We start from the raw sequence: 24166 nt of genomic DNA on the forward strand, positions 1-24166 counted from the left end.
CAATCTCGGCTCACTGCTCTGCCTCCCGGGTTCAAGCAATTCTCCTGCCTCAGCCTCCTGAGTAGCTGGGAATACAGGCACACACCACCATGCCTCGCTAGTTTTTGTATTTTTAGTGGAGACAGGGTTTCACCATGTTGGTCAGGCTGGTCAGGAACTCCTGACCTCAGGCGATCCACGTGGCCTCCCAAGTTTTTTTTTTGAGATGGAGTCTCACCCTGTGGCCCAGGCTGGAGTGCAGTGGTGCAATCTTGGCTCACTGCAACCTCTGTCTCCCGGATTCAAGCATTTCTCCTGCCTCAGCCTCCCAAGTAGCTGGGATTACAGGTGCGTGCCACCACGCACAACTAAGTTTTGTATTTTTAGTAGAGACAGGGTTTCACCATGTTGGCCAGGCTGGTCTCAAACTCCTGACCTCAGGCGATCCATTCACCTTGGCCTCCCAAAATCCTGGGATTACAGCCGTGAGCCACAGCGCCCAGCCAAGTTTGGGTTTTTTTAGAGACAGGGTCTTATTATGTTGCCCAGGCTGGTCTTGAACTCCTGGGCTCAAGAAATCCTCCGGCCTCAGCTTCCCAAAAGTGCTGGGATTACAGGTGTAAACAACAGCACCCAGACTAGACAGCCATTCTTTTTTTTCCAGACAGGTTCTGGTTCTGTTGCCCAGGCTGGAATACAGCAGCAAGATCTCAGCTCACTGCAACCTCTGCCTCCCGGGCTCAAACCATCCTCCACCTCAGCTTCCCGAATAGCTGTGAATACAGGTGTGCACCACCATGCCTGGCTCATTTTTGTATTTTTGGTAAAGACAAGGTTTTGCCATGTTGCCCAGGCTGGTCTCGAACTCCTGGCCTCAAGCTATCCACCTGCCTTGGCCTCCCAAAGTTCTGGGATTACAGGTGTGCAAGAACCATTCTTAACACATTGGCATTTCTCCACTTTTGCTATTATCTGTCTATCTATCTATCTGTCTATCTATCTATCTATCTATCATCTATCTATCTATCATCTATCTATGTCTCTATCTATCTATCATGTCAATCTATGAGCTATCTTTGATTTATTTATCACTGATCTATTATCATCTGTTTATCTAAAACGGTAATAGATAACAGAGCACTTATGCACCACAAATGGTCTAATTTGCCACATAACGACTCAATTTTCATGCCAACCCTATGAGATAGGTGATATTATTATCCTCAGTCTATAGAGGAGAAAACTGAAGCTCCTAAGGGTTAAAGAAAATGGGCCAGAGAGTTTAGATAATTTACCAGGACATACAACTGGTAAATGGTGAGAAGCTGGCATTTGAATCTAGATTGTTTGGCTCCATAATATCTATTCTTAGCCCCCACACTATACTGACTTTAGCTAAAGTTCGAATCCAAGCCAAGTGTGGTGGCTCGGACCTTTAATCCCAGGGAGGCCAAGGGAGGATCACTTGAGCCCAGGAGTTTGAAACCGGCCTGGGGAACATAGCAAGACTCCATCTTTACACAATATTTAAAAATTATCTGCACAGGGTGACTCACACCTATAGTCCCAGCTACTTGGGAAGTTGAGGTGGGAGGATCATTTGAGCCCGGGAATTCGAGGCTGCAGTGAGCCATGATAAGCACCACTACATTCCAGCCTGTGTGACAGAGTGAGATTCTATTTCAAAAAAAGTTTGAATTACATAGTGATACCATTCCGTAACTTGTGTTTCTTACTTATCAAAATATCATGGCTACTTTTTTTTTTTTTTTTTTTGAGATGCAGTCTCACTCTGTCACCAGGTTGGAGTGCAGTGGTGTGATCTTGGCTCACAGCAACCTCTGCCTCCCGGGTTCAAGTGATTCTCCTGCCTTAGCCTCCTGAGTAGCTGAGACTACAGGTGTGCACCACCACACAGCTAATTTTTGTATTTTTAGTAGAGACAGGGTTTCACCGTGTTGACCAGGATGGTCTCGATCTCTTGACCTCGTGACCCAACCGCCTTGGCCTCCCAAAGTACTGGGATTACAGTTGTGAGCCACTCCGTCCGGCCATCATGGCTACTTTCTGTGTATAGATACCTACAGCTCCCACATCCACTTTCAGAGTTGCATCGTGTTTCATAACAAAGATACCTCAACGTTTACTGAACCACATTCAGACTAATGAGCATTGAGATTGTTTCAAAATTTTCACTATTATAAAGATAACTTGCTGTAAAAATGATATTAAAAACTGTCTTAATATCATAAAACAAAGCCCTTAAGTTATTCTCTTAGGTCAGATTCCCAGATGTGAAATTACTGGGTTAGTGGTTTCCCATATGTTATGGGGCTTTGATGTCTGCAAACAAACTGCCACTCAGAACAACTTAAGCTCTTCGTCCTGGGGCTGATGAGGCTGTTTTTAATTTTTTTCCTTCTATTGTTAAAAGTTGAGATTTAATTTACATAAGTCACTATTCACAGCATAAAATTCAGTGGTTTTTAGTATATTCACAACATTGTACCACCATCAGCACCCTCTAATTCTAGAATATTTTCATACTCCAAAAAGAAACCCATCAGCAGTCACTTCCCATTCCTCTTCCTTCCAGCCCCTGGCAACCACTGATCCACTTTCTGTCTCTATGGAATTGCCTATTCTGGGTATTTCTTACAAATGGAGTTATATAATATGGGGCCTTTTGTGTCTGGTTTCTTCTGCTCAGCATAATATTTTCAAAGTCATCTATGCTCTACCATGTATCAGCACTTCACTCCTTTTTATGGCCAAATACTATTCCACTGTGCACATATACCACTTTTTGTTTGTTTGTTTGTTTGAGTCAGGGTCTCACTCTTGTGCCTAGGCTGGAGTGCACTGGCACAATCATGGCTCACTGCAGTCTCAACCTCCTGGGTTCAAGTGATCCTCCCACCTCAGCCTCTGGAGTAGCTGGGACCATAGGAGCACACCACCATGCCTGGATACATTTTTTTTTTTTTTTTATTGTTTTGTAGAGACGGGGTTTGGCCATGTTGCCCCGGCTGATCTTGACCTCCTAGGCTCAAATGATCCGTCCACCTTGGCCTCCCAAAGTGCTGGGATTTCAGGTGTGAACCACTGCACCTGGCCAACCATGTTTTGTTTATTGATTCATTAGCTGATGGACATTGTATCTACTTTTTGGCCATTATGAAGAAACCTGCTATGAACATCTTTTTCAGTTTTTGATGGTATGAAGAAAAGCGAGAGGAGAGCTTTCCTGAAATTAATGAGGTAGATTTGAAAAGATGAAGATTAAAAAAAAAATTGTCAGAGAGGATTTGCCTGAGGCCAATTTACTTAAATAGGAAAACAGAAAAGTAAAAGAGGTTTGCAGGGAGGTGTCCAGAAGGAAAATATCAGCTCTTTGGCCCCTTGCGCTCCTGCGCTTTCAGACAATTCTATACAAGGCAAAAATAGAATTCCTACAAACTCTTTGTAATTGAGGACAGTCTGGATTTGGTGCAAGAAACGGACCACGGTAGGGACTATAACTTTAATCATTATTTTAGAAAGTATATTTCTAGGCTTTTCTCAGTTGTTGGTTTCAAGTGACTGAGTTTTGATGGAGGTTTATAAATAGCATCTCTTTTGTTTAGAAACTGGACTTACAGGCCTTGATCGCAATCAAGCACGTTCTCCCTCACACACCTTCCCCGTTTGCCGGGTAGGTCTCTTACTGCAGCCAAAACCCTCCCCCTGACCTCAGTGAAATCTCAGTTTCTCAGTGGAGCCCCAGAGGCCTAGGGCAGAGTGACTCACACTCTGAACAGAGTCCAGACAGCACCTGCCCGGTGGGCAATGCCCCCTCACACCAGGGAGTTCTATTGTATTTTTTCTTAAATTATGTATAATTTAAAATATCTAATTTTACTTCTCCTTTTTCTTTTATTGTGTTATAGGGAATGCTGATAGTTATCACATACAATTTAGCCCATAGGGTACAGGAAAATGAGATAGGCTCATGACCAAATAGAAAAAAAATTGGGATCTGGGATTTGCCCCTAGTTGAAGTTGAGGAGAGTTCTGTTTGGCCACTTTTGGGGAAGGGTGAGCATTTCCACTTACATAAGGGATGGTCATTCTTTGCCAGGTACTGTTATATTTTACAAGTATGAGGAGAATATTGAGAGCGACAGGGGTGGACTATAGCGGACATTTGTTTTGATCATCCAGCTTCTCATTTGGAGACATCTCCACCATGTAAGGCAGAAATCAATTCCCACATCTCAAATTACAGAGGCAGAAAATGCCAAATTCTTGCATTTTCAGCCTCCCTTGCAGCTAGGCATGGGCACACAAGCTAGGCTCTGCCAGAGATCATCTCTATTTTTTTTTTTTATTAAACAGAGATGAGGACTTGCTATGTTGCCCAGACTGGTCTTGAATTCCTGGCCTTAAGTGATCCTCCTGCCTCAGTCTCCCACCTCCCTCCCAAAGGGATTACAGGGCATGAGCCACTGCATCCAGCCTGCCCCCAACTCTTAATCAGAATTCAGAGAAGCCAAGAAGCATGAAAAATGTAGATTAGTTATAGTGAGGGTGGTAGTTGCAGGGCCCCATCTAGTCAGGGTCCAGGGTAAGGTGGGCCTCAGTGGTGTCAACAGTTCACGCCATGCTCTGTGTTTAGGGGCCATGGTAGTGGGGTTCTCAGGGACCAGGTCTGAGATGGTATTTTGACATTGTTACTGGCCACACCACTTTATTTTTTTATTTTTATTTTTGTTCTTTTGCCACACCACTTTAGAAGCACCACCATTTCTGCCTGGAGTATGAAGCTGGGAGAGGGGAGGGGAGAGAGAATTCCTCCCTTTACTCACAATTGTCTACTTGGCATTAAATGAAAAGATGCAAGTTAAAGCCTCCAAGGCATGAGGCTTATTTTCAACAAGTATTCCATCAGAATCTTGGGCTGACTGTTGGGTGGTAAAAGGGGCAGTATGAAGGTCAACAGATGGGAAGGGGATGGAGTTCCAGCTGGAGCAGGTTTCAGGTTAGGCCAGAAAGCCATCAGTTGCGATTCGATATCTGCGGAGCTCCGGGGCAGTGCAGAATTTGGCACAGTGGTTCTTGTGGTCTATGTGAGGAAGCATGGTCAGTACTGCTACCTTGCATAGCTCCAGGGGGCCTCCTTTACATTGCCGTCTATGGAGGAACAGAGATGGTAAAAACATAAGGTTGTCCATGGAGCCACCTGGCTGAGTGATGGGCTGCATGACTCAGAAACTGGGTTGGGGTGGTGGCTGGAAGATGGCGTGTTTCCCCACACCCCTGAGAGGAAGGAAGAGGGTTGTTTATCCATGTTGGAGAGGGCCAGGGTAAAGCTGAACCCTACTAAAGAAAAGCACACAATGCCTGCGCCAAGACCACCAGCCAGCAGAGGACCACACAGGACGAGGCTGGGGACCCAACGGGAGCAGTCCTTCCCTCCTCACCTGTCTTGTTTTGGGGCTCTGGGGGACAACAAGGCCTCTGAGAGAGAGGACATGGACTTCTGTTTAGAATTATGATAAAATATGACTTTTACTACACTATGCACTGAATTATGTCACCTCCCAAATTCATATGCTGAAGCCCTGATCCCCATGGGGTGGTATTTGGAGAAGCCTTTGGAGGTAGGTTAGGTGAGGCCAGGAGGATGGGGCTCTTATGATGGAATTAGCATCCTTACAAAGAGAGGAAGAGATGCAGGCTCCCTCTTGTCACCATTGGAGGACACAGCAGGAAGACGGCCATTTGCCATCTAGGAAGAGAGTCCTGGCCAGGAAATAAATTTGCTGGCATCTTGATTTTGGACTCCCTGCCTCCAGAACTGTGGGAAATAAATATCTATTGCTTAAGCCACCTAGTTTATGGTTTTGTTATAGAAGCCTGAGCAGATTAAGACAACTGCATGCTTACCCCCAGAGAGATAATTTTAATAATTGGATTCAATTATAGAATCATTTGAATTGGGCCAAGTGCAATGGCTCACACCTGTAATTCCAGCAGTCTGGGAGGCCAAGGCAGGAGGATTGCTTAAAGCCAGGAGTTGGAGACCAGCCTGGACAACAAAGCACAATTCCATCTCTCTCTTTTTTTTAATTAAAAAAAGAAATCATTTCAATGGATTAAAATGTAAATAGGAATGGCACAAAAGAAAAGGCATCTACCGTGGCTGATTGAAGTGCTCAGGACTCAGAAATGTCTGCATCGTTTTGAGAATAAAGGTTTGTGTTCAGACATAGCTGCCTGAGACTCTTCAGACCGTTTACACATGTCCCCAATGTTAGAGACCCAAAGAACATTCTCACCATTGTCCCCATTTCTAGTTCTTGTTTGTAGGACCAACATCCACACAGTTGCCCAACTTATGAAATGGCCTCATCCCCTGTTTCTCCCCCTGCACACCTGCCAGGTCTCAACTCATTACTTTTCTTTTTAATCATGTCTGGGCTGTGACCACTTCACCTCCATCCTCACTGTCACCATCTCTCCCGAGAACGCTGCTGCTGCATCCCAACAAGTCTTACCTTGTTCTTCCTCTGGTTTGGGTAATCATGTTGAAAGTCCTGGGACAGCCTCAAGGAAAATTCCGGAGATTTCCTGGACCCTAAAAGGAATCCAGAGGATTAGAGACTAACCACCAAAGGTTACAAGGGCAGTCACAGATGAGGACTGGCCTGTATAATTAGGGGGTAGGGTTCTGGGATTTCTAGAAGTTTGTGATCTGTCCATTCTTACTCAAATGGTTCATGTACATAATGGATGGGTGCTGATCCTGTCAAAAGCTATCAGTGCTATACTTCAAGACAGTGGGTCACAGCCAGGTGTGGTGACTCACACCTGCAGTCCCAGCACTTTGGGAGGTTGAGGTGGGCAGATCACCTGAGGTCGGGAATTCAAGACCAGCCTGGCCAACATGGTGAAACCCTGTTTCTACTAAAAATACAAAAATTAGCAGGGTGTGGTGGTGCACGCCTGTAATCCCAGCTACCCCGGGGGCTGAGGCATGAGAATCACTTGAAATCGGGAGGTAGAGGTTGCAGTGAGCTGAGATTGCGCCACTGCACTCCAGCCTGGGAGACAGAGAGAGATTGTCTTAAAAAAAAAAAAGTGGGTCAGTCTTGCTTAAATGACAGAATTGCATTTGTTCCTGTATGCTGGGTCTTGAGTAAGGTTAACTCCTCATGAATCAGCCCTTTAGTAGATCTGAAGTCAAAGAATATGCAGGGGAAGCTGCTAATTGTGCCCTAATAATAATTTCTCCTTCAATAAAAGCCTCTTGAATTCAGACTGTTGAATTTTGGCTGTGTACTGCCATCTAGGATAAAGACTACATTTCCCAACCTGTCTTGCAGCACAGTGTATCCATATGATTAAGTTCTGGCCAACTGTTTGTAAATCAGAGTAGTGCATGAAATTTTGAGGAGGTATACTTAGAGGGAAAGGGTATTCTTTTGTTTTTCTTGCTGGAATGTTGATGTGATGGTTGGAGCTGGAGCAGCCATTTTGGACTATGATGTGGAAGCTGTGTGTTGAGGACAGTGGAGTGACCAGATTGGAGGAAACTGGGTCCCCAGTGAGTGGTACCAGCTGTGGGCTGCTGGTGTTTATGCGAGAGAGAAATAAACCGTTTTGCTTGAACCACCTTTACTTTGACTTTCAGATTCAGAATTTGATACCTGAAGACAAAATGCTGCAAATAGCATCTAAAATGTGGCACTGGCTTAGTGGAATTGGTGGGCCAGCAGATGGCAAAGATACAAATATTGCCTTTTGTGTAATGGCTAAACATTGATGAAATTGTTATCTGCTACTGGGTATGTGGAAGATGGACTACATTTGGACTGAGGCCACACACAGCAAGAGAAAATGGTAGCAGGATGCAAGAAGTGTGAATGTTGCTCCTTGTTGCTTTTCACAGTCCTACATACATGAGATGAACTGGGGCTACAGCCAGCCAGCTTGCAAGCAGAGATGGGAGGTGTTATAGTTGATGTTTGTTTTCTCCAAATCTCATGTAGAAATGCATTCTCCAAAGTTGGAGGTGGGGCCTAATGGGAGGTGTTTGGGTCATAAAGGTAAATCCCTCACGAATAATGTCCTCCCTGAGGATGGGGTGAGTTCTCACTCTCTTCATTTCAGTAAGAGCAGGTTGTTAAAAAAAAGCCTGGCCCTTCTCCCTGCTCTCTGGCTTCCTGTCTCATCATGTGATCTGCACACACTTACTCCCCTTCGCCTTTTGCCATGAGTGGAAGAGGCCCGAGGCCCTCACCAGATGCAGATGTGGGTGCCATGCTTTTTATACAGTCTGCAGAACCGTCAGACAAATAAACCTCTTTTCTTTATAAATTGCCCAGCCTCAGGTATTCCTGTATAGTAACAGTAAGCAGGCTAAGACAGGAGGGAATCTTGCTTTGCTCAGAGAGGTGCTGTCAATAGCTGCACTCAAAGCTGATTAAAGTCTTGAAGCGCTGAAAATGACAACTGCTTTTGTCCTTCAAACTGCAGCTATTAAGCGCAGTGGCTTTGAAGTGGCAGCCTTAGTGCAGATAAGGCTTCTCTGCCAGAAAATGCAAACCAGGTTGCTTCAAAGACCAGACTAAGGGTGTTGCTCCCACCAATGCTTCTTTTCCAGGCAGCCTCAAGGCGACCACCTTTAAGTCGAAGAGGCAGAAGCAGAGCAGATCTTCCACTGTGAGTAGCTGATGGATTCTATTTTCTAAGAAACTGCATGCCTGGTCTTCCTGAACCATGAAAGTAACCTTGGGGACTCCCCCAAAACTGCCCAAGGAGTAAGCAGGCTATAGAAGCTGTGATGGGCCAGGTGCAGTGCCTCATGCCTGTAATCCCAGCACTTTGGGAATGCCAACATGGGAGGATCACTTGAGCCCAGGATTTTGGGATGAACCTGGTCAACACAGCAAGATCCTGCCTTGACAAAAATTTTTAAAAATTAGCTGGGTGTGGTGGCACATGTCTATAGTCTCAGCTACCAGGGGGGTTGAGGTAGGAGGATCGCTTGAGTCTGGGAAATCAAGGCTGCAGTAGGCTGTGATTGTGCCACTACACTCCAGCCTGGGCAACAGAGCGGATTCTATGTCACAAAAGAAGGACAGCCAAAGGGTTGAGTGATGGCAGACAGCACTAATTGTCCCTCAAACCTATTATTTTGTTTCTCAGAGATAGAAGCCCTGAATTTGTTAGGCACATGGTTTCTTGGAATAAAAATGACCTTCCCTCTACTCTCTTCCTTGCAGTAGGTATGGCCCTGTGACAAAGTTCTGATCAACAGGATGTGCAATACCCTGGTGGCACCCCCTCCAGGGAGGGATCATGCTTTTCTCCTCCCCTTGCCTCCCTCCTGCTAGCTGGAATGTGTGATGGAGCTGCAGACTGAGGATGGCCGAGCAACAAGTGGGGAGGAACGTGGTACCCTGGTGACCATGAAGCCACCCTGGCAGCCCTGCAGGACAAAAGGTGAACTTGTACTATGTGAAAGCTACTCTTGTCAGGATGGTGGAACCTAATTTGGATATAGAATTTGCCACACCAGGTGATATAATTTGGCTGTGTCCCCACCCAAATCTCACCTTGGATTGTAATAATCCCCACATGTCAAGGGTGGAGCCAGGTGGAGATAACTGAATCATGGGGGAGGTTTCCCCCATACTGTTCTCGTGGTAGTGAATAAGTCTCACGAGATCAGATGGCTTTATAAATGGGAGTTCCCCTGCACAAGCTCTCCTGCCCACCACCATGTAAGACGTGACTTTGCTTCTCATTCGCCTTCCACCATGATTGTGAGGCCTCCCCAGCCCTGTGGAATTGTGAGTCCACTGAACCTCTTTCTTTCATAAATTACCCAGTCTCAGGTATGTCTTTATTAGCAGCATGAGAATGGACTAATACCCCAGGACAAGGCCAAGATGGGAGTTCATGCTCCTGATCAGAGGGAAGGTGGAGATGAGCGGAGAGCACTCTCCTCCAAAAGAGTTGATTTCTAAATGAAAGGAGAAAGCAAACACAAATAAGAAAAGATTTGCAGAAATCAATTAGAATAAAAATGTCAACAGACAATAACAGTGTTGCATAGCTTGAACATTTTTATATTGATCAAATTGTTTTTCAGTAGAATCACTGACAGAACAGGTCAGAATGAAAAACATTCCAAATATACAGAAAAAAGATTGCTGCTCAGTTAAGGTCCTTTTCCAAATAACTTCACACAAATCCTTTAGTTGCTCCAAACAGAATGAGAGCTATGAGAATGGTGGCCCAGCCCGGCCATCAGACTCCCAAGCGTTTGGTCCCCAGTCTGAGGTCACAGAATCTTTGCCATCTTTACCGAGACTGCTCTCAGCCAAGGACAACAGGCAAGAACCAGAGGACGGCCATCCTTGTCTTTGCATTCAATAGCGCCAAACTCTGAGGGACAAACTCTTGGTGATAAGTCACAGAAATGTGACACGTCTCTGTAGCAGCCATAAAGCTTTGGTTTAGGATTAATTTTGATTCTCTGGAATATCAGGCTCCCAGAATGGCAAATCTTGACCTCCTCTTGTCCAGCCCAACCTTCCCTTTTTACATATAAGAAAACTCAGGGTTGAGGGCAACATATCTTGCCTAAGTCCAGGTCTAGACCCCAGCCCTGCCTCTCACAATCTTTCCCCATTTCTGCTGCCTCTTTGTTGCCTCTGGAGGATGAAGAGGGCTTTTTCGCTTGTCCTCAAATGCCCATTCCTGAGGTACCCCCCCCCCAAAAAAAAAGGTTAGGTAGCAACACAGCAGCAAGTGTCCACACTAATCTAAAAGCATATTTAAATATGAATTACTGTGGTAAGAAACGAAAGACCAGTACAAGTGTGTGATCCAACCACTGTCCCCTAACCAAAGTTGCATTTTTTCTTCTGGAAAGTCAAAACACCAAGTGCAGGTTCTAGAGGGTGACACCAGCAGGGATCTCTCATCTTGATTAAATTGGCACATCAACGTGTTTAATTAGATCTTTCAGAAAGTGCCAGAACGTAGGATGTAAATGTCTTCTCCATTCATATCCAGCCAAATTTCCCAGGCAAAATATTTCTCCTGATTCTGATGCAGTTCTTCACTTAGGACTAAAAAAAGGCTTAAGTATAATTGCTTAAGTGTATAAGGTGGTGAAACAGGAATCTTGAGCTACGGATTTTAATTGGTAATAGCTACAGGATTTACTTGAATTGTTTGCTCTTTTAGAGAATTCTCTTGTCTTGTTCTTCCCAGTATTTCCTGGATTTTGTTCCTGGCAACCTCTGCTGGGTCTGAACTGCTGGCCTGCCCAGTGGCAGAAAAGACTGCTTGCAACCTTTGGTAGGCTTTTTAGAAATTTATGTGACCATAATGGGCGCATTTCTGCAACCATAATAAACAATTTGTTTTTGGAAAAAACCAGTAAAACACCCATCTCCAAAGACATTTAGACTACTCTGCAAGCATTTTGCACACCAGGTAATGATGCATTTTTACCAAACAGTAATGATTTGCTAAATATCCTAATGGCATTTAAATTTATGCCAGCGTTCCCTCCATCCCCCCGCTTTCTTGGAGCTTGCTGAGAGAATTTTTGTGAGTCCAGATTATTTTGTGCTCTTGTTCTCTCTCTTCTAGAAGAGCATTTTCCATTTTCCTCTCATAAAAACTCAGGCTGGGCGCAGTGGCTCACGCCTATAATCCCAACAGTTTTGGAGGCCGAGGTGGGAAGATCACTTGAGGCCAGGAGTTTGAGACCAGCCTAGGCAACACATCAAGATCCTGTCTCTACAAAAAAAAAAAAAAAAAAAAAAAAAAAAAAAGCCAGGTGAGGTGGCATGCGCCTATAGTCCCGGCTACTCAGGAGGCTGAGGTGTGAGGATTGCTTGAGCCCAGGAATTTGAGGCTGCAGTGAACAATGATCATGCCACTGTACTCCAGCTTGGGCAACAGTGAGACCCTGTCTCTAAAAAGAGAAACAAAAACCCAGTGGATTCTACTTTTGACTGATGTGTTTTTGGGCTAATCACTGATAACTAAACTTTTTTAAGTAACTCACCCACAGCAGTGTCTGTTGCTGTTCTAGCCGATAAAAAGTCACACGAATAGCGTGATCTTATTCAATCTTCACGTTCAAACTAAAGTCCTAATTATTGTTTTTACTTTACAGATAATGAAAGAGAGGTGGAGCTTCTAAGCAACCAGGCCCGCAAGTAGTTAGTGCTGAGTGGGCGTAGGAACTGAATGCCCTGCCCCTTAGCTGCAAACTTTCTGGTGGTTTCTTGTTTTCAGTATGGGGTTATGGTACTGTGTGACATCTCCCTCCCACCTCTGCCATTTAGCAGTAAAATATCCATGTGGAAAAGACAAAGTATGCCAAGTAAATATGCTAGCTCTAAAGAACCTCCCATATAGGTCTTTATCCGTCTTGCTACCAGCAAACTATTCAACTGGCACCGAATTTGCTGAATATCAAAATGGCTTCATTTATGTGCATTATAATATGAAAACATCTTTTCTATAAATACCATTAAGAACCTGGCTTAACTTCCTCTTCTGAGTACATAAAAACCGCTGTTTAAAAATACCACATTAAATGTTTATGCAATTTATTTTCCTTAAATAATAATTTGCTACAATCCTGTCACAAATTTAAAAAAATTTAACACAGTATTCACAAAGGCAGAATTCTTTAGGACAATCAAAATGATGGTGTTCTTAGAATAAATTAACATCGGATTGTGTTTATATTCAGATAGTCTGATCCTCTCCTTTGAAATGCAATGGAGACCATTGTGACTGGGGGTGAATGCACACATTTGTTCTTCTATACAGAGAGTCATTCTTTATATATACTCAACGGTAATTTGAATCGTTAGGAATCCTGAGAAACACTCACCCCTGGGCACACACATGTACACACCCCCGCGGCCAACCCTCCAGAAGCTGGGTTTCCCATGGTTCAATTACTAGAAGCTCTTTTCTCAGAAGGCCAAACATGCGGAATATTTAGATGACACTGTCCCATCTCCCCTTGAGAAAATCATAAGGTTTCAAGTGGAGGAGCTTGAAATAGCAGCAATCCATGTAGGAGATTCAGTAGTCAGTGATTCCAGTCCTGGGTGCTGAGTGTGCAGTAGGAGGCAAGCAGAGGCAAGAGACACACCTGCTTCTACAACTAAGCCACAAGATGACCAGAACACACTGAGAGTACCAGTTCTCAGAGCTTCAGCGGAAAATTCACCTGAATGCACATTACTAATCCAGGTCAGGCACCAAGAGGGAACCTGAAGAGGGACACGATTCTCAGAAACATGAATACTGGAAGTCGCTGGGAGATGGGACAAAGGGAGGGAGGGCAGAGAGGTGTTGCTCAGCCTTCAGCCTGACCCCCAGTGCCCTGCCATCTAGTACATTCATCAGGGTTTCCTTAGCATCTGGGCGGGTGAATCTGAATTGTTCCAGCTCCACCTAGACGCACAGAAAGCTCAGCCCTTACAGTCTGACACACAGAAACAAACAAAACATCCAAATGACCCGAGATAATCACACCATCTTGTTGCTGGGAGGTCAACAGCTCTGTGGGTGTCCGGTCTCAATTGCTCCAGGATGCCAACAGGGGTGTGTGTGGTGATGTTAGGGAAGAAGGCATTAGGACAGGCCCCAAACTGAGATCCTTTTTGTATCTTTCCATAGAAATACAGGCCTAAATGATGCCATAATTGCATGCTTATCTACACCAGTTCCTATGTACACGATATCTTTTCTATAGAAGTTTAAAGTGCCTGGGTTCAGAGGTGCCCATTCCTTTCCCACAGCTACTGGTTCCTCTTGCTGCTTCCAGAGAGGTCTGTCCTCCTCTCTCAAGGAGGATGCCTTTGGGAAAGAGGAATGAACGTTTTCACAGTTGTCTTAACTAGGATCCAGCATTTGGACTAAACCTTCTTCATACACACGAAGAATCGCTTCACACACAAACTTGTACTGGCTCTGGAAAAGAAAAAAAAGCTGTCAAGTCCTGTAGCTCCAGGAAATGCTGCCTACCACCCTATACCGCTGGGTCTTTTGCAGCATTTGTAAATATTCCCTGAGTGCCAACTCTGGGCCACAGGCCAGGTACACCTGTGAAGCCCTAGTTCCTATATGATGTGGGGAGGGGGCACTTCCAGAGAGGGATGGGCAAAGTGTCATGGAAACATGACAGGTGGAGGAACTGGCAGTCTGGGGGAGTCGGGAAGGAGCAAAGGTCCCTACGGGGCGGCTGTTCTTGTAAGTGGAAGTGTGGAAGCCTCAGTAAGAGCCCATTTTGAGAAATGGGGTCAGGGAGCCTGCTCCTGGACTCAACACCTGGGCATGTGGAGGAGGAGGAGCTGCACAGGTGGGCTGGGACCTGGTTGTGGGCGCCTTGTGTTGGGGTAAGGAGTCTGGATTGTGTTTTACAAAGCAGAGCCACTGAAAGAGGCTCTGCAGGATACAGTCATTTATCTTAGCAAATACCTAAGAAACATTGTAGCAAAGTATACAGGTGGGATAAAAGCATTTAGACTGAGCTTCTCCAGCTAGGAAAATCAACCAATCAATCATTCTATCTATCTATCTATCTATCTATCTATCTATCTATCTATCTATCTATCTATCTATCTTATCTATCATCTATCTGGTTTTTGAGACGGAGTCTTGTTCTGTCACTCAGGCTGGAGTGCAGTGGCGTAATCTTGGCTCACTACAACCTCCACCTCCCGGGTTCAAGTGATTCTCCTGCCTCAGCCTCCCAAGTAGCTGGGACTATAGGCACATGTCACCATGCCTGGCTAATTTTTGTATTTTCAGTAGAGATGGGGTTTCGCTATGTTAGCCAGGCTGGTCTTGAACTCCCGATCTCAAGTGATGCACCTTCCTCAGCCTGCCAAAGTGCTGGGATTACAGGCATGAGCCACCGTGCCCAGCTTCTGGCTGGGAAAATCTACTAGGATGACGGACTTTTTTCTTTTTAACCAGCCACGAGGTCTTCCATACCAAAAAACAGGGCAGAGAATGGCCCTAATAACATAAGCCGATTTTTTTTTCTCTTAACAAGATTTTCTGGGTACAAACTAATATAAAACTACCAAAGCTTAAAATCTATTAGGGAAATCTTATAAACTTTGTCCACAGCCTGTGAAGACACAGAGCTGGTTGGAACATATAGTTCCTGCTCCTTTCTTTGCTAACTCCTCATGTATCCTGGGGGTTTTTACCAGAGAAGCCACTTCTCCAGGAAGCCTTCCTAGACTTTCCAAATCCTGCTTTAGATACTCTTCCACCATCTTCTCAGACAGCCCTGAACTTTCCTCATCGCTGCTGACACTTAGCACAGACTAATCCAGTTCTCCTACTAGATACAAGCTTCAGTCTCTGCACCATTCTTTGGCAAATGAATAAATGAATGAATGTGGGATGGTCCCCATTTTGCACAGGGAAGCTGAAGCTTGGAGAGAGGTTCAGGACTTAGGCAAAGGTTGTTCATTTGTGGTGGGGCCTTAATCATGCTCTTTCCACACCGCTTCACTGCCCTGCTTGCAGTTCCAGGGGAAATCCCCAAGAATTATCCCCAAGAGTTCCTCTTGAGGACAAGAGGATGTTGCGCATGACCCTACTTTGAGCTCTGTCCTGCCCGTGGAGGACACAGCAGGTACTCAGGCACCACACGGGTGGGACAGAGCTCAAAGCAGGGTCATATGCAACATCCACTGAGCCAAAAGGAGTACCCAGGTCTAGGTGGGGGGGTGATGGACAAATGATTGTTCAACGATACAGAATGCAACCAGGGCTGTTCCCTGACACATGGGCTGGCAGGAAATAAACCAGAGACAGCAGAGCTCAGAGGTGAGATGGGTGTGGGCTGTAGCCACTGACAAGCTCTGTGACCTTGGGCAAGTGATTCAGTCCCCCTGAGCTGCAGTCTGTTGACTCACAAAGCCCTTCTCTCAGGCCTGCCTGGTGTAAAGTGCTCGGAAAGTGCCAGCCACCGTTATTACTGGATTTCTACTCACTGATGTCTGCACCATCATGGCGCGCTGGTCTCGCATTTTTCGGACAATATCCAGTGGGTAAATGGGCAGGTTCCTCTCAGTTAGGCACATGGCTGTTTCCATAGTGACCAACACACCGGTTCGACCTATTCCAGCACTGGACAGGGGAGAGAAGAGAGACGTGGGATTTGTCTGAGTAGCCTTTCTGCATGGCCCAGCGAGCAGTTCCCCGGTGACTCCCAAGGGGCTTTCCTCCCCTGGCCTTCGAGAAGACAAAATACACACTCAGGGCGTGCTCTCAAACAGGCTGAGACAGCCTATCCTCATACATCTGAGACTGGGGGCTAGCAGGCAGTGGAAAGAGGGCCACCGTGAAGTGCCAAACCCACTTCCTTACACCTATGACGAAGGTCAGCTGACAGAAGGACAGGAGAAAGGGTGTGTGAGGGGATTTTCTTCTTCAGTTCTGTGCTACATTCACAAAGTTAGGATTTCATAAAATTCCAAATAACTTTTGAAATGGTGAAGAACCACTGTCAACAGAGGTTTGTAAGGGCACACTACTTTGTGGGATGTAGGGTGGGTCTGGCGCCTGCCAGTTCTCTCCAGGCCTTTTCCGACGGGGAAAGGATTCCAAACCTAACAAAACAGCAAGCGCCATACCTGCAGTGAACCAGGACGGGCTCGCTGTCCACTCTCAGAGACCTCACATAGTTTACAAATTCCAGAAAGTCGGAGGAGTCATCGGGCACACCGTGGTCAGGCCATGCGACGTACTGGAGATGTGTCACTGTGTGTTCTTCCCTGGTCTGTGGGAGACCCAGTGGCCTTGGTGAGCCCATCCAGGTGGTGAGCATGAGGACCTAGCCTCAACCCAGACACAGGGTGGCCCTGTCTCCTGATGCTTTCTCCCTCTGTGCACAGCCCTGCTATGGCCCCTAGCAATTCCTTCCCTCCTTCCCCAAAGACCCCCATCCCCTCTCAGGCTCAGCCGTGGGCCTGTCCTGCAGGGCTGCCTTCCTTGACCACTTCTGCCCGGTGATCTCCTCCATTTGCTGCTATGGTACTTGTCATTAGAGGCCACACATGCTAACTGTTTTTAACTGTGGCAAAATATACTAACACGAGGCTTACCACTGTAACCACATTTAAATGTACAGTTCAGCAGCATTGAGGACACTCGCAATGTTGTAGAGCCATCAGCACTACCTATTTCCAGAACTTGAAAATATCCCACAAACATAAACCCTGCACTCATTATTCCATACGGCATAATGTCCATAGATCTCCTTTCTCCTCCTTCCCCAAGCCCTTGGCAACCACCGTTCTACTTTCTGTCTCTATGAATTGGACGACTCTAGGCACTTCACAGGAGTTGAATCCTACAGTATGTGTCTTTCTACGTCTGGCGTATTTCACTTAGCATAATATGCTCAAGGTTCCCAGTGTTGTAGCAGGGGTCAGAATCTCCTTCCTTTTAAAGGCTGAATCATATTCCATTGTATGGACAGACCACGTGCTGTTTATCCATTCCTCCATCAATGGACACTGGGCTGTTTGCACTTCTTGCCTGTTGTGACTAGGGCCACTATGAACTCTGGGCCCTGGCTCTTTGATGGGCAGTCTTGCACGCTTACTGACACGCTTGCCAGGTGGAAACAGAAGGCACACCTAGAAGCGTGCCCACCTAGGATGACAGCGGCCACTGATTCAGCACCTGCCCCTCCACCGTGCCCCTCAGGCTGCGGCTCACCTGGGTGTTTGTGACCAGCATTTCTCGAGACACATAGGCGATGGTGCAGTCCTCTGACTGACACTGGATGTGAAAGCTGCCGTGATCCATGACGTCGGGGGGATCCGGCCAGTACTGGTGACATTTGGTCTGTAAGGAAACACGGTGAGTGAGTGAGCCCCCTCTGTGGGGTGTCCCTGCAAGCAGTTAACCCTGGACAGGCGGACGAGTTAGGCATCCTCTCATGCACACCCGAGAGCACTGATGGGAGAAAACAAACTCAGCCAAGTCCATCAGCTGTTTCTCAGGGCTGGGTGGGGGCAGCCTGCCAGGAACCAGGCCACAGGTCTCCGCTCAGCCCCAGGCTGCAGCCTGGAGGAGGACGAGACGCAGCGTATTCATCACCAGGGGCCACTCGCTGGAAGAGCACCAGTGGCCTCAGATGCAGGACCCTAGCCTGTGAGCAACCTCTCTACCCTCCCCAACCCCAGCCCCTCAGGCCCCTCCCCGCCTCCAACGGCCCCTCCTCCTGAACCCCTCCTCCACCATCCTCCCCACCCTTTTGAGGGGGAGGCCTCCAGGCACAGCAGTTAAGGGCACACATCTGGTGTCACACACAACTCCGCCGGGATCCTTTCCTCCTCCATTTGTCAGCCAGATGATGTCGAAACAGTTGCTTAACCTCTCTGATTTTCACGTTTTCCACTGGGAAGACAGAGATGGCTCCTGCCTCAATGCTGGTGAGGCGGCCGGCGTGGGTGTGCAGTGCTTAGCCACTGTGGGGGGCAGGCCGGGGTGGCCATGACTTCTGTTGCTGTCATGGGTTACATACCAGCTTGAGTAAGAGTGATGAGGTTCCACAAAAACCCAGATTAAGGGACTCACAAATTGAGATGAATACCTTTCTCACTGGAGCAGCGTCTCTGAAGCCCTTGAAGGCTTTCTTAGGGGATGTCCTAAAGAGGTGATATCCCACACAGCAGACAAGGAACCCAGGGCTACTTGGGATTAAGTGACTTGCCCAAGGCCATGGGGCCACAGTGATGCAGTCCAGCACTCTTCCTATGGCAACCCAGTGTCTCTCAATATGGCTGTGCCGTCCCCACAGACGGGCTGATCCCACCACCCTCCCCAATTTCTATCCCCGCTTCTAAAACCTGCAGCTTGTCCTGTAAGCTATCTTAGCACCTGCCTCTGGCTTCTAAGCAAACTTCAGGGCTAGGCTGTCCATCCCATCATAGATCCTTCTGTCAGTTAAATCCTAAGTCATTAAACAAGCATTTTCCCCCGAGCCTATATGTGGTTATAGCAACTTAAGTAAAAATTACAACTGTTCATGGTGGAAAAGTGGTATAGCCATAAGACATGTGTAATTTGTTGGGAAACAGCCTCTCTATTCTTACTTTCAAATGTCACAGTGAACACTTGAAACTAAAGTATGCCACTGGAAAGCTGGAGTTAAGAATTTACTTGGAAACCTTAAACGTGGGTAATTTTGGTTAGTAGCCATTCTGTGACTTTGCTTACACGTGAGGGGTTAAGGGCTGTAGGGCCCAAGGCAGAACTGACAGATACAAGCCCTCTCTCACCTCCTCGTCTGCACAGGAAGGATAAATCCCTGCCCTGTAGGCTCCCAATGGTCCCGCCCACAGGATAATTGCAGGGAAGATATTCTCTGATGAGATCAACCCATGCAAGGCAGAACTATAAATATCTGTACTGTCAGAGAGGCTCCCCTTATTCCACAGTGAATCTGACCAGTACTAGACTCTCTCTTTACCTCTGACCAAATACAGACTACAGTTCAATTTGGATCTGAAAAAATTGGGGGTGTAATGGAAAGAGCAAGAAGTCTGTGGAGATCCTGAGTTTCAACCCTGGTTAATAAATTCTACTAAACATATTTGGTTAGTGATCTTGGGCAAATTACTTAACTTCTTTGAGCCTCAGTCTCCACATCAATGCTGTTGCAGCGAGGGGCGATGATGCTGAAGCCTCGTATCTTCAGAACGGTAGATGCTAAGCTCTGAATGGTGCCTTTCATGAACATGGCTTTACCTTGGCTTCAAAACAACCCTATGAGGTAGGTACTATGATTGTCTCTGTTTTGCATATGAGTAAACTGAGGCTCAGAGAATGGATCAATGTGTGTCAGATCACACAGAGAGGAACTGGGGCAGAGCTGGAATTTCACAACAGGCCTGTGAACCCTTAGCCAGGCTGATAATACCCTGGAATGACAAGAAAATGCACATTCCTAGGGCTGTGGTTAAATTAAACAGTAACATACGCAAAGCTGAGCATATGAGGGAAGAAGCACTTCTGGAGAAGTCATCAATGGACAATGAAGATCACTGAAGCTAGGAGGCCGGCAACATGCTGCTGGGGATGAGACCCTGGGCAGATGCTGCCAGAAGAACTCAGAATGCTCTGTCCTCAGGGATTCACAAGCCTGAGTGGGGCCTGTTTCTCATTCCCAGTCCCCAAGTGTGGTTTCGAGAAGAGGCTTCAGGAAGGGAAAGCTGACCAGGGAGATGGCTTCTGAAAGGATGTGTCTTTTTGGACCAGAGGGAACAAGCCACAAGCTGGGTGGAAGACAAGCCATATGCCTGCTGTGAGTCCTGCTCTGCTAAATGCATGATATGGGTGAACACAAATGGGACATACTGAAAATTTCAGCTCTCAGAGAAAGGGATAAACCTGCTCACTTGGAGTGACCGACTCCTAATCCAGAAGAACTGGTGGGTAGTGATGAAGATGAGATAGGAACTTAGGGGTAAAGGGCTCGGGTCATCTGGTCATCCAAGGGTTTGTAACAGGAGAGGGAGGAAATATGCACCCTGGATTTCAGAAGAACAGGTTTCTAACGATGGATAACATGCCAAAGAAGGAGACAGAGCACTATCTCAGGAAGATGGACCAGATAGGGTTTAGTGGGAGTCATGGGCTAAATTTAGAAGGCTTCATGGTGAAAAGCTTGCTTTCTTGCTCACTTAAGTCAATAAACATCCCTGGGAATGCAGAGATGAATGAGACACGATGTGGCACTGTCCTCAAGGTGCTCTCGAATCGGTATAGGGGGGATGTGGTGAAAAGGAAAGAAAGTGAGAAGTCAGAGACACAGGTGGCTCACATAGGAAGAGGAGGCAATGTCCCGAAGAGAGGGGACAGAGATCTCAGTATTGAAGGACGAGGGTCTTCATCAGGTTGGCAAGGCAAGGATGGATCATTCAGGCAGAGGGAATGGGACACACATGGTCAAGAGGTAAAGAGGTACATGGTGTACCCAGGGAACGACAGACAGTACAATACACCTGCACAGAAGGTACCAGTCTCAAGGTGAGACTTTACGTGGTGCACCTGAGAAGCCGCCAGATGGTTTGAGCAGGGAAATGGCAAGACCAGGCAACCCTCTGGAAAGGTATCACTGAAAGCTGTGCCAAGGGATGGACCAGACAGGGGTGGGGGGAGCCTCTAGGCCAGGAAGCCACTAAGGAGGCTGCTGCTGCTGCTCCTGGAAGAGAAATGCAAAAGCTCTGAGAGAAGGTGAGGGTTGGGGGACAGGGAGGGGAGACTGGCGGTGGCAGACCGTGGTGAGTGGATGTGGGAAGTGAAGAGAAGGGAGGGGTAAGACCGATTCCAGGTCCTGACTCGGGTGACTGGGCAGATGGGTGACACTGGCCAGAGTGGTGAGCTCAGGGTGCAGGTGCATGGCTGACAGCTTCAGCTTCAGGCACCTTGTATGTGAGGACACTCAGGTAGATGTGTCCTGTCAACAAATGAGCAGATGGGTCTGGGTTCAGGAGGTGGAAGGAATCAGTGCCTAGATCCATTTGCTGAACCAACCAGAGGGCCTGATGAAGCCTGACTCAGAGATCAGTTCTCTGCCAAAGAGCCTCATTGCCTAAGTGTGCATTTCACCAAACAGTGTGTTTAACAGATAACAAGAGCAAGGGGGTTTATAGAGCTTTGTGCTGCCTCAAACCTCTTCCTGTCACCTCACATGATCCTCATGGCAACCCAGGGGCCCCTAATGTTGCCCAGAGCAGCAAACCTATCTGCCTCTGGCCCTGTGAGACAAGGAGGCCAGGATCCTGACTCACTACACCACATGGAGCACCCACTACTGGATGGGTAGCCAGTCCAGGGTAGCTCATTCTTAATTCTCAAAACAATCCCAAAAGACAGGCATTACCACCTCCTTTCTAGTGACGAGGAAACTGAGGCTTAGAGCCCTGTGCAAGGTTAAACAGTGGAAAGCGGTGGTGCCAGAACTCAAACGCCTCCTCTGACCCCAAAGCTCCTGCCTCTGACAGCCAGTGGGCCAGGAAGAGTACCTGTATTATTCACATGTGGTTGCAAAAAATGATATTTCTCTCCAAAAGAAACATCTCTGGTGGAAAGTGAGGGAGAATAACTTGCTCAATTGCAATGTTTCTAAGAAGAAGAAACCCATGAGCCTCAAGGGAGAACACAAACAAAAACATTTTGGGTGGGAATTTAAAAAGGGAGAAACCAAGTATCTCGTGGGGGAGTGTCCCACTGACCGCTGGGGATATGAGGCTTCAAAGGAGGCTCTCTCTGTGCTTGCAGACCTGAGAGTAGCACAGCGAGGCTGGGGAGCGGGGGTGGACTCCAGCCAGCTGCACACCTGCTGGGAGTCCCACTCTACTAAATGCATGGTATGGGAGAAAACAAATGGGAGAGGCTGAAAGTTTCATCTCTTAGAGAAAGGGGCAAAGCTGCTGCCTGGAGTGATGGACTCCTAATCTGGAAGAACTGGTGGGTGGTGATGCGGACGGGTTAGGGCCTTCAGGATAAAGGGCTGAGGTCATCCTGTCATCCAAGAGTTTGCAACAGAAGAGGGAGGAAACATGCACCCTGGATTTCAGAAGAAAAGGTTTCTACCAATGGATAAACAGGGGAGGTTAAGTTCCAGGTTCACAGATAGGGAATGCTAGACCTCAGAGGAGATGGGTATCTCTAATGCAGGAAACTGACAAAGCAGCTGGAATGGCTTCACTGAGAAAGAAAGGGCTGGGAAACAAACCCTCCAGGTCACAACGGAGACCTCAGATGGGCTCAGGTGCAGAGTGGACATCAACAAAAAAGAGCGGCTGTCAGCAGCACGGAGCTGGTGGGCAGCAGCCATAGGAGTGGATGGAGGAAGCTGAGGTCTCCTGGATCACAAAAAGGGTCTTTTCTCCCAAGCTGGAAAAAGCAGAACAAGGGAAAGAAGGGGGCTGCTATCCAGGGCAACCAATCCTTAGGGTTATCATCAGCCCTAAGAGAACAGACCATTGCTGGGGGGGGGGGGGGGGGGGGGGGGGGGGCTCCCTTTTCTCTGGGGAGAAGAATGACCTTCCTGCTGAAAAGGCAGAGTCAACTTTACAGGGAAGAGAAGCGCAGACAGACAAGACAAGGACAGCGCTGATCTGCCCAAATGGATTCTATGGAAAATGGCACAGTGATGTAATTTCTGCTTTTTACAAAGGCCACTGTTAACCTGGCACACACATTGCTCTTTCAGGACCAGCACTTGTCCTGAATGGGCAAGGCCACATCACTGCAGGGGTTTTGGGGCACATGAAGTAAGACTGGGGAAGTGCCTTCTGGCCTGTTGTAATGGATCCAAGCTGGGACTGGGGAGGAGGAGGGCTGAGCTTCCCGTCACTAGGGGTGTCTATTGGTTGCTCTGTAGAGGAGACTTAGGGTCACATACGGGCTGGACCAGGAGACACTGAAGACCCTTCTCAGCGCTGAGATTCGTGTTCCACAGAGCAGGGTGTGACACTGCACACATCTGAATTAGAAATCAAGCTACTTACCCGCCCTCGTTCTGTGAGAGTCGTCAACATGACAATGAGTGACAACTTCTGATCCCAGACAACCTGCCAAAACTGTGCACAGGTATGCGGCAGGGGCCCCTGAGTGGCGATGTACTTGTTCACAAGGTTAGCAGCAGGAATTTCCATCTGGTAAGAAATTGGTAAAGTATTAGAATCTGTTGCTGCCCCCGGGGTGCACAGGGAACTGGATTTTAAACTCTTCTACTTGCTAACTGATATTGCACCAGAAAAATATCTCTTTATCAATTCACAGCCAATAAGGAAAATCAAACAAGTTATTTCTAAAACTTCTTGAAAAATATCTGACAACCACCAGCATTAGATCTTTAAGATAAAAGTGTGTGGTACTCAGTAGGCAAAAATCAGAAATCTATCTGTGAGATGGCAGAAGAGTTTAAATGACTTTCATTGCTCTATCCTAAATATAATCAATATTGGCTGTCTGCATTTTCAGCTATGTACCAATCCTGCCCCTAAGTCTTTTCCCTATGCAGCGTTTTCTATCAAAATCTATTTACATTTATTTAAAGCATAAACCGTACAGGTTTACACCACCAATTCTTGTTGCACTTTGCTTT

At 46.9% G+C, this 24166-nt stretch overlaps 1 protein-coding gene across 4 annotated transcripts in view; it reads right to left on the reverse strand.

The window, feature by feature from the left end:
• Positions 1 to 10085: 10085 nt before the first annotated feature.
• PTPN3 (protein tyrosine phosphatase non-receptor type 3) overlaps positions 10086 to 24166 on the reverse strand; it is a 122682-nt gene continuing 108601 nt past the window's right edge. For all 4 annotated transcript variants that reach the window (XM_032164827.2, XM_032164826.2, XM_058445745.1 and 1 more), the window contains 5 exons: positions 23568 to 23714; positions 17761 to 17889; positions 16671 to 16816; positions 16029 to 16164; positions 10086 to 13986 (listed from right to left, as the gene is read on the reverse strand). In XM_032164827.2, the coding sequence (XP_032020718.1) occupies positions 13909 to 13986; positions 16029 to 16164; positions 16671 to 16816; positions 17761 to 17889; positions 23568 to 23714 (636 nt within the window). In that variant the 3' untranslated portion in view covers positions 10086 to 13908. The remainder of the gene's footprint in view (positions 13987 to 16028; positions 16165 to 16670; positions 16817 to 17760; positions 17890 to 23567; positions 23715 to 24166) is intronic.

This window comes from Hylobates moloch, unplaced genomic scaffold, assembly GCF_009828535.3.
Source record: "Hylobates moloch isolate HMO894 unplaced genomic scaffold, HMol_V3 SCAFFOLD_10, whole genome shotgun sequence".
NCBI classification, from domain to species: Eukaryota; Metazoa; Chordata; class Mammalia; order Primates; family Hylobatidae; genus Hylobates; species Hylobates moloch.